The following is a 10,156-nucleotide window of genomic DNA, read 5'->3' as shown; positions in this document are numbered from 1 at the left end:
TATTGCTAAAATGTTTTGTCGCTGACCTCTCTCTTCATTTAAAAGTCTTATTCTAGACCATTTCATAACAATAGAGTGGAGAGTTTTACAGTGACCATCTGTCCAGATCACTGTTCATACAAGTGCATTTCAACAACCACACATACACTAGAAATAAAGAAACACTGCCACCTAGAGTCAGAGAATCTGGCAGGGTTCAAACTACTTTCCTTCCAAGCAGTTTAATATAGTTTTTGATCACTATGCTAATTTGCATGGACTTCAGTCTTCTTGCATAGCAATTTTACTGGTTAGTAAACCAAGTGTTTGGACTACATCGGTTAGTTTATCTATGGAACTGAATGTGTGGATCATTAAGGTGATTTTCTAAAAACCTTTCCTTTCAAATTCCATTTGTCCACTCCCATGACTTATAGACCCATGCCATCTTTTTCATATCACAACAAACTAAAGGACAAACATTATCCTGGTGCTTTGAGAAACTCAGTTACTGCTGATAAAAAAACAAAAAAGCAGGCTACATGTTCTATTTAGGTGTACGGTGTAACATTTACCCCACATTTACATGAGGAAACTATGGAAGCCCGTTTCTGCCACTGAATAAAATTTTTTTTAAAAGGTTAAATTCTCACAATTCTGACTTTTTTTCACAGAATTGCGTGATATAAACTCACAATTGTGAGTTATAAAGTCAGAATTGTGAGAAAAAAAGTCAGAATTGTGAGTTTATATCTCGCAGTTCTGACTTTATTTCTCAGAATTACGAGTTTATATTATGACTTTTTAACTCACAATTGCGAGTTTGTATCACACAATTATGAGAAAAAAAGTCAGAATTGTGAGATAAAAAGTCGCAATTACCTTTTTAATTTTTTATTCAGTGGCGGAAACGTGCTTCCATAGGAAAAAATGGGAAAAGGCACAATGAATGTTAAATCAACTGAAAGCAAAAATCTGCGATGCATCATTTCATTTTATTGAGTAAAATCAATACGTTTTCATTTTACAACATATAAATCCCACATAATTAGTGCAGAAATGAGTATACAGACTTAGACACTTTATTGAATTTTTTAAAAATTATAACAAAACCTGTGAAAGTAACAACAAACAGGCTACATGTTGTGGAAATACCCACCCAAGCATTTTAGCATTTTTTTTTGGCTTACTCTGTTCAACAATTGTGTTGAACAGAGTAAGGCAATCCATGTAAAAGCAATGAATGATGAAGACAGACTGTGTGAGCCAGTCACCAATAGTCAATGAAAAAAGTTCTTCTGCTGAGTTAGCAAAGTCACAGGCGGTGTGCAGACACTTCAGTGCTCCGACGCACAGGTAACAGTCCAAACGTTACCCTCAGGTTCGAGACGGCCCCAGAAGCTAGTGGATATTATTTCTTAAGGAGGCTGTTAATTGCTTTAATCTCATCACTGCTCAGAGGAGAAAGGTTGTATCCTCTGAGTTCAGGCTTACCTGTGCAAGAAACAATTCGAAACAGAAAAAATAAGATGCTCTGATATCTACTACTAATGTTTTATGACAGTAACCTGACACATTTTTGACACTGGCAGTAAATCTAGGGTTACTCTGTAGCTATAAACACTGACTTGAAGATGAGGTTTTATATAGGACAAATCATGAATGAATCAGGCTGGCAAAGCAGCTCTACCTTGCAAGTCATTGAGACGGTTTACTTTTGCTTTTAGTCGTTTGCGGAGGTCAGATATTTCCTTGTCAAGCTGCTCTTGGTCTGTTGGGAACAATATAACAGCAATAGGCCAAGTAAACACTGAGACAAGTCGAAATGTATTACTCAGACAAAAATATGGTTGAAGAAGGCACACTCACCTTTAAGGATCATGGATCTGGTACTTTCTTGGGGGAATTTGATGAACATATTTCCAAAACACACTTTCACATTATCTAGATTAGATTGGATTCAACTTTATTGTCATGTGCAAAGTACAAACACAGAGGTAACAAATCAGCATCCAAAAATACAAATAGCAGCAATTGTTTTACATAATGTTATGCTGTAAATGCAAAATGTTATGGTGTTAATGCAAATGGTTTCATGTATAGCCTCCTAGGACCCAGCTATAAAATAACACTTAAGGCCAATTTATTCATTTATTCTTCTTTATTAGCCCTATGGCGGGGCTAAAAACGCATGTTGGTGATTAGAAATGCACTGAACAATTTCTAATGTTATCAAGAAAATTGCATCACGTTGGCCTACTACATTTTAAACAGAAATGCACTACAAGTTACATATATTATATGAATAAAGGGTTGGAAATGAATGCTTTTCTTGCTTTTTTGTTTTTTATCCGATTCATCGATTAATCGAAAAAATAATCGACAGATTAATCGATTATTAAAATAATCGTTAGTTGCAGCCCTAGTATTATATATTTGATGTATTTCATAACATAGCAGATTTCATGTTTATCAGATACAGACATTTATTACAGAAATACAAGTAAACATCTTTTTTCAATATTTTCACGATTTCAGTGTTTCATATGGTTAATAAACAAAAATAAATAAAACATTTTTTTTTTATGAAGGAGAGTGATTTGTGAAATATCAATTATTTTGCCTGTACTGTCTTGTCTTCTTCCTAAGTATATATATCATATATCTATCATTTTCATATGTAAACAAACAAAAAAAAACTACAATGCATGCATGCATACAGGATCCCAGGAGGATACATAACCAGTAACCAGATCAGTGCAAATGCCACTAATAAAACAAGACAGAATATAAATAGAGAAGGTACAGTGTATTCAAGAACAGCAAAAGCGTGCAAAATGGCAGGAATAACAGCAATAACGCACAATATAAAAGAAGTCAGACAGTATTCATGAGATCTGCACACACATACTTACCGTTTGAGGAATGGTTTCGTAAAGCGCCGAGTGCTTCTCGATTTCTGTTTCTCCGCAAATCCAGATCCACGATCTGTCGACATTTAAGCGGATATTATAAACACTGTTAAAGCGAAATGTCTCATTGTACGTTTGACTATAATTTACTACTTTCATCATTCAAACCTACCTGTTGCTTGTCACTAAAAATATCTTCTGCAGCGACTTCTAACTCAGTCAAATACTCCAGTATTCGCTGTGCTGTCTCGTCCATGCTCGAGTCTGTATGCTGTGCGCTGGAAAAACATGCCCGACTGATGAGGGAAACAAGTTCTGTTCGATTTCAGTTCCGTCTGCCATCGTTATATTTAGAGATACCTTAATTTAAAAAAAAGACTACTTTTTGGTTACTTTTAGATTACTTTTGGTCTAACTTGTTTAGCACATTGATTTAAATAGGATAATCTTGTACCATATTGATATAAAAATGTAAAGAGTATGACAATACATTCTATTTGTTATAATTAACAACATAAAGTGCATTAAACATTACATTACATCAGGGTTTCCCAAACTGGGGTTCTTAAATGAACTGCAGGGGGTTTGCGAGTTTAATGAAAAGCTAATAGTTATTAAATCATAAAAAAGTAAAATTAAGTCATTTTTTAAAAACACCAATCAAAATACACTTAGCTACTAAAAAAAATGAAATATTTCATTTGTTTACCTGCATGTCATGTGACAATTAACCAGAACCGTGAACATGCAGTGATTGGCTACTTAATTATTAATACATTTATTTTAAAATCGCAGGGGGTGCTTCAAGTAGGAAAATAAAAAAAAAAAGCAACTGTAGCCTAGTCTGATTTGGAGTATTTTAAAATGTAATTTAATCTAATTACAAGTAGGCCCTACCCTACTTGATTTTTTTTTTATTTGATTACGTAATCCAGATTACATGTAGGCTAATCAATTACTACCCTTACCAAAAAGTAGTATACTTCAAGTTTATTTGATTAAGTATACTTAAGTAATTTCTGAGAAGTACATAAAAAGTAGACTAAAAGTATACTTTTCTATTTTTTAGTTTAAAAGAAGTATACTAATAGCACACTTGAATAAACTTCTTTTTCGTAAGGGGACCCTCTGTATGTAATATGTTTGATCTTTTGCAGCGTCTCGATCGTTCTAAAAGAGCACAACACAATTCTGACTAGACTTTTAGGTAGTGCATCTCGATATATATATATATATATATATTTTTTTTTTTTCATTAAATTGTCTTGCATCTCACAGTTTTAAACGCAACAGCGCATTCTGTGTGAATGGCCCCTCGCGTTGTTTGGTGTGCATTTCTACGGTTTTAACATCACTGACAATGACACCAGTGACCAAAAAAAAACTAAAAATACTTCTCTGTCTCTGATGAGTCTACAATCTTTAAATTATAACAATAAATGCTAGCGTCTGGGACCAGAACAGATGGCCAGTTCATTAGCACCAATTTCTCTGAATAGCCTATACGCAGAATTTTCTTTACATGGCATTAGACATTTACTTTTTTCCCCCAAAGCTAAATATCCTTAAATGTCATCAAATGATTGCATTTATTTTTTATAAATATATTATTTTATATCCTTTTATAAACTGAAAAATAAAAAGATTTGTCTACTTGATATATTTCCTATGACGGAAAAGATTGGACTCAAAAGAAGGGACAGCTTGTCACCATATTTTGATAGATCAATTACCCTCAACATTTAGCATTGTAACTATAGTGGGGCATGTTGTCACAGCAATTATTTGACAAGAACACTATTTATCTGTGATAACTATCTGCATTAAAAAGAACATATTTAAGGTATTACACAATGTGTTTATGTCTTTAAAATTTAACCAGTAAAAGAATTCTAAATATTCTAAAATGAAACTAAAAGGAATAAGTTGATTCTTGTCTGAATGTAATTTCTATGATTGATTCATAAAAAAAATAACGTACAGGCATTCATTTTATTCAACAGACTCTGAACAAGTGTTGGTAAGAAATGAATCTGTCCTTCAAACATCTGGAATTACTTTGGATATGGCTATTATAAACATGTCCTAGTAACGCTTCCCTTGTCAAGAGGATTGTAAAGAGCTTTAAAAACATATTTTATTTATGGTCTTCACATTCACCTTATGAATCAGGCCTAGAATGAGAAAAATAATAAGTTATACAATGTAAGACGATTGCTTGTGCTCATTGGGACAGTCAGGTTGAGGGTAATGGTGTGCAGACACATGACGTTTCAGTTCGAGCATATCATGTGTAACTGTAAACTCTAGTGTGAGTGGTTAACCAGTGCTGCTAACAGCGAAACATCAGTTGTACTATTAACCCTTGTGCGGTCTTCGGTCATCCATGAATGGGAAATGGGGGGGGGCAATAGGGGGAAAAAAATCGAAAATACAGAACTTTTTTGTGTACAATCTACAAATCCCCCACAACGCAGAAAAAAAATTGCACAGCCATGAAGGGGTGAAACTCTAAAACATCTAAGAGTGCAAAATCAACACACCAACTCACACACGCGCGGACACACACACACCTATGAACTGGTGTGACTGTAACACTGCAACTATGTAAAATAAAATCAATAATTCAACTACAATGCAGTAAAAAAGTGGACAGCAAGGAAGGGGTTACACTCTAAAACATCAAGAGTGTAAAACAGATACATCCACTCACACACACTCACTTACACACACTCACAGACGCACATACAGAATTATACATATAAAATGAATTGGTATGGCTATAACCATATAGCCAAAATGAGTCAGAAGACTGAAATAAGAGGTTAAAAGCTCTGATAAAGCATTTATGTAAATTTTTGTTACATTTTTATAGAATTTTAATGTTTTGTGTAACAAAATGCTTTCTGTATTCAGGTTTGAATGTAGTAATAATAATGCAAAAACCTACACCTCAAATCAACATTTAAAACAACAAAAAATATAAAATTTGACAAAAAGTAGTCTTTGTGAATGCCTTATACATTTAAATCCACAACCTAATAAAAGTAAACAATTATGTATAAAAACAACTAGGGAATTCACAAGCCTCTCTATAGAGTCCTATACAGGAATCTAGTGGTTACACCATGAAATTACAGATTTTTCTTTTCTTTTTTTTTTTTTGCTCTCACCAGGAGGTGCTATTAGGCATTCAAAAATTGGATTTTAAAGGCCTAGTCTCTATTTTAATCTGAAATACTGCATTAATTGAAAAATAATTGTAAAAAATTTAAAAACAATTTTTAATATTTTCAATGGGAAAAACTGATCATAATTATTGCATAAATATTAATTAGTACCATAAAATTATCTCAAAATACAAAAGAAAAAATATTATTTGAACAAAAATATATTCGATTGATTTTACTGAAGAAAATAAAAGTTCAATTTCAGGTGTCTGGTCAATTTTGACCGCAGAGACCAAGAGTGTGACCCCCAAATGAGGAGCACACAAGGGTTAAATACATTGCTGTACCTGAAACATCTGTGTAAGCACTGCCTACATATAAATTAACAAGTATTGCAGAAATAACAATTGTCTATTTTAAACTAAACTTAACATTAGATTAAAGATCCCTAAAGGGACCTGAATTTATGAAATTGCAGTCAGACCTGTTGATAGAAGATGCTTCAAAGAAATGAATGCAGATATATTGCTATTTCAAACAATGGATTTATAAAAGAGCAAGTTGTTTAAACAATTACTAAAAAATAAGATTTAAATAGAAATAAACATGGAGGTATATCATGCATAAAGTCGTAGTAAAAGACGACTTAAACTTAAGTCTTAAAATAATGCCTGCGTAAACAGGCAAAAGTGATTTTGTATGGTAAGAAGTACTGAACTTAAGAAGAATATGTACATACAATGATCCAAAAACTATTTGGACACTTAAACCACACTGAACAGAATGTCACCACATTAGATGAAATATATATATATATACAGTGGCATTTATAGTATTTTAAAGTAAAACTTTAAAATACTACTTAACGTTGTCTAAATGTCACTGCGATAAATTTCTCCGAAAATATGCCACTTGGTTTAAAATTTCCTTATCTAATGCAATGAAATTCATACATTTTAACTGATTTCCAGGCCACTGTGTTGAAGTTACTTTGTGACATGAAATTGCAGTCAGACCTGTTGATAGAAGATGCTTCAAAGAAATGAATGCAGATATATTGCTATTTCAAACAATGGATTTATAAAAGAGCAAGTTGTTTAAACAATTACTAAAAAATAAGATTTAAATAGAAATAAACATGGAGGTATATCATGCATAAAGTCGTAGTAAAAGACGACTTAAACTTAAGTCTTAAAATAATGCCTGCGTAAACAGGCAAAAGTGATTTTGTATGGTAAGAAGTACTGAACTTAAGAAGAATATGTACATACAATGATCCAAAAACTATTTGGACACTTAAACCACACTGAACAGAATGTCACTACATTAGATGAAAAATATATATATATACACCAAGTGGCATTTATAGTATTTTAAAGTAAAACTTTAAAATACTACTTAACGTTGTCTAAATGTCACTGCGATAAATTTCTCAGAAAATATGCCACTTGGTTTAAAATTTCCTTATCTAATGCAATGAAATTCATACATTTTAACTGATTTCCAGGCCACTGTGTTGAAGTTACTTTGTGACAAATTCAACATGCTTTTGCCTCCTGTTCACTCGATTAGTCGATGAGTCTTTTGAGCTATGTAACCCATCTGAACTTACAGCACAAGATAATTTTGAGTCCTTTCGTGTTTTATCAAAGGTCTTCCTTTGTTCACTGCGTCCTCGTGCCCTATAGCCGACCTCCCTCGAACCCACACAGGAATGACTCCTTTGCCCTGGCTTTCTCTTTTTTACATCCCCAATACTGGCATTGCTGGCTGTTGTAGCTGTAGAAGAAGCTTGGTCAACACTGTATGTGGAACCAACCGGATTGCGAATGTTACCGATAGCCTGCATGCGCCTCAAGTGGCTGCTCTCGCTCAGAGGGTCGCTGAGTCTGTGCTCTCGAGATCGGTGTCTGGGATCCGGCTGATGAGCCCTGCTCTCACTGCTGCTCCTTTTAGGCAAACCTGAGACCTGGCCCTTCTTCTCCAGGAGTGGACTCAGCCGTGTGTGGTGGTGGTAGGCATAAGAGCGGCATGGGCCATTCAAGATGGGATACTGATTCTGGCAGTGTGGGCAGGTACAGCTTGACAGCTGAAGGGTGGGAGCACTGGCCAAAGAGGACAGTAATGTCAAAGGGAACGCTCGCTGGCACTGGAGGATGCATTTAGGAGAGCTGAGGCTGAGATGAGAAGACGAATGAGGCAAGTGGCGAGCTTTAGGTAATGGGGCGTTGGATTTGCTGCTGTCTTCTTGGGCCGTTTGGATCTGATGCCATTCCAATTGCAATAGCCGGTCCAAGTATCTCTCAAGCTGCCCAACGGGCTTGGGTCGAGGAATGCCCTTGCCTTCGGTGTTCAAGTACACAGCTAACTGCAGGAGACTCCAAGCATTGAAAGGAGGCGGTAAGAAATCTGGATAGCTGTTGTGCGCTCGACAAGACGGTCTCGAGGGATGAAAGGCAGACGGATCTATGACCTCTGCACGTAGGTTGAGGTCAGGAGGAGAGATTTGAGCGGGAAGCGCAGATCTTTCAGAGTCTGAGAGGTCACTGGCACCGTCCTCTTCTCCATCTTTACTTTGTAGTGTACAGCCCTCGTCTTCGCTTCTGCACTCTGATGAGTTTTCTCTCTGAACTTGTACAGAATGAGGGGTTACGGGTCTTACACTTGAACTTTTACCCCTGCCACCACTCTCTTTTGCACCATGGCTGTTTGGTCTTTGTCGTCTCTCCTTCTGTCCATTTTTGGAAGTGGCATGAGATTTGATCTTAGTGGTGTGTTGCCTTGAGGAGCCAAAGGAAAGGGTTTTAAATGTCTTTGAAATGTTTATTTTTTTTATCTTTAAAACTTTATTTTGCCACATATTGACAAAAATAATTATGTACATGGCTTTATTTATATATTTATTTTAGCTGCTTGTCCTATTATAATAATCAGGTTATAGTAAAATGTAATATGCATAACTTAAACACTGTAAAACAACAAAAAAAAGTGTTAGCCTTTATCTCAATCAATCATCTATGTGCCAAATTCTTTTCTAACCTCCCTGTGGGGTTCGCCATGATCAACATTTTGTCCAGTCTCGTCCTGCTTAACCTTTGCTGAGAGTCCTGCAGACATGAGGAAAACAGCACTCACAAATAACAATCAGAAGCTCAATTTATACTGATGTTTACTTTTCTTCATTTCATTATTTTATTTTATTTTTTATCTTTTTTAAATTAAGTTCACACATAAACCATTGCTGTTGAGTACTCACAGGTTCAGATGACTGATTGATGCCATTATTCGGTGGTGGATGCAAAGGTGCTTTTGTGCTTTTCTTGCTTTGAGTGAAAAAGTCAGGTTTAGTCAAGATCAGTTCAGAAATAAAGGCAGCTAAATTTGGTAACATGTTTAAAGAAGCTTATCCAAGCGTGACCTGGCAGGTAAATAAAACATGACCTTCATTTAATTAAGGTTATTTATCGTTACCTTGGTGCATGTCCCAAAGCTTTAGTTTTTGTTCTATCAGACGAACGAAGCTTATTCTGACTGTTATGCACAGTGCTCTCCTGTAAAACCGTTCCCATCACTGGCGTTTCTCAAAGCAGCCTGGATCTTCTAGAACGGATGGATTCTCTCATATTATACGCACGGAGTCTTTTGATCTATATGAAGGCATATGTATTTTTTCTCGATCATGTGAGGTTTACTCCCACGATCAATCGACTGTCTCGCGCACTGCTCTCTTTAATCCTCGGTGCATCTGTACCGTTCTCTCCTAAATAATTCAGCGACGACCGGATCAGCCTGTCTGTAATGAGATGCATCGGTCAAATTAGTCGGTCTGTTCGATTTCGTCTAATGCGCTACACTAATCGATATGGAGTTAATTGTCTGAAGCTTGTAAATGAGGATATTTACGCAGGCGTGTATTCCAGCTGTGTGAATGCTGAAGGGCGCATTGTTGTGTGGGAAATGTAGTCAACAGTGTCACAGGGTTACAGTGAAGCCTACACGATACTGTAAATATGTCTGAGACCCCATGTGCACTGTATGCGAGCGACGCGCGCTATTTAAGACGATTTCGTTGCGTTCTAGCTTGTCGCGGCGTTT

The 10,156-nt window shown here is 35.6% G+C and overlaps 2 protein-coding genes across 2 annotated transcripts; both read right to left on the bottom strand.

Annotated features, from left to right (window-relative positions):
* Positions 1 to 977: 977 nt before the first annotated feature.
* LOC107730611 (p53 and DNA damage-regulated protein 1-like) lies at positions 978 to 3,221 on the bottom strand. The gene is made up of 5 exons (XM_016541472.1): positions 3,064 to 3,221; positions 2,895 to 2,967; positions 1,849 to 1,923; positions 1,670 to 1,750; positions 978 to 1,473 (listed from the first exon to the last, which is right to left on the bottom strand). Exons 1-5 carry the CDS (start codon positions 3,145 to 3,147, stop codon positions 1,391 to 1,393), a joined length of 396 nt encoding a protein of 131 aa, XP_016396958.1. The 5' UTR covers positions 3,148 to 3,221; the 3' UTR covers positions 978 to 1,390.
* A 4,288-nt stretch (positions 3,222 to 7,509) lies between these two features.
* On the bottom strand, positions 7,510 to 10,057 carry LOC107730613 (protein FAM217B-like). Its single transcript, XM_016541474.1, has 4 exons — positions 9,533 to 10,057; positions 9,318 to 9,384; positions 9,101 to 9,168; positions 7,510 to 8,841 (listed from the first exon to the last, which is right to left on the bottom strand). Exons 1-4 carry the CDS (start codon positions 9,628 to 9,630, stop codon positions 7,584 to 7,586), a joined length of 1,491 nt encoding a protein of 496 aa, XP_016396960.1. The 5' UTR covers positions 9,631 to 10,057; the 3' UTR covers positions 7,510 to 7,583.
* Positions 10,058 to 10,156: the final 99 nt, after the last annotated feature.

This window comes from Sinocyclocheilus rhinocerous, unplaced genomic scaffold, assembly GCF_001515625.1.
Source record: "Sinocyclocheilus rhinocerous isolate Xijiao unplaced genomic scaffold, SAMN03320098_v1.1 scaffold1449, whole genome shotgun sequence".
NCBI lineage: Eukaryota > Metazoa > Chordata > Actinopteri > Cypriniformes > Cyprinidae > Sinocyclocheilus > Sinocyclocheilus rhinocerous.
This window is presented reverse-complemented; position numbering and strand designations above follow the sequence as displayed.

What these genes read in the sequence shown, in the direction of transcription:
- LOC107730611 (XM_016541472.1), bottom strand. Translation starts at nt 3,147, where the DNA reads ATGGACGAGACAGCACAGCGAATACTGGAGTATTTGACTGAGTTAGAA. An exon ending in TTTTTAGTGACAAGCAACAG is followed by an intron (nt 2,968 to 3,063) that starts GTAGGTTTGAAT and finishes AAATGTCGACAG; the next exon opens with ATCGTGGATCTGGATTTGCG. An exon ending in CCGTCTCAATGACTTGCAAG is followed by an intron (nt 1,474 to 1,669) that starts GTAGAGCTGCTT and finishes TTTCTTGCACAG; the next exon opens with GTAAGCCTGAACTCAGAGGA.
- LOC107730613 (XM_016541474.1), bottom strand. Translation starts at nt 9,630, where the DNA reads ATGGGAACGGTTTTACAGGAGAGCACTGTGCATAACAGTCAGAATAAG. An exon ending in TCAATCAGTCATCTGAACCT is followed by an intron (nt 9,169 to 9,317) that starts GTGAGTACTCAA and finishes TCATGTCTGCAG; the next exon opens with GACTCTCAGCAAAGGTTAAG. An exon ending in ATGGCGAACCCCACAGGGAG is followed by an intron (nt 8,842 to 9,100) that starts GTTAGAAAAGAA and finishes TGGCTCCTCAAG; the next exon opens with GCAACACACCACTAAGATCA.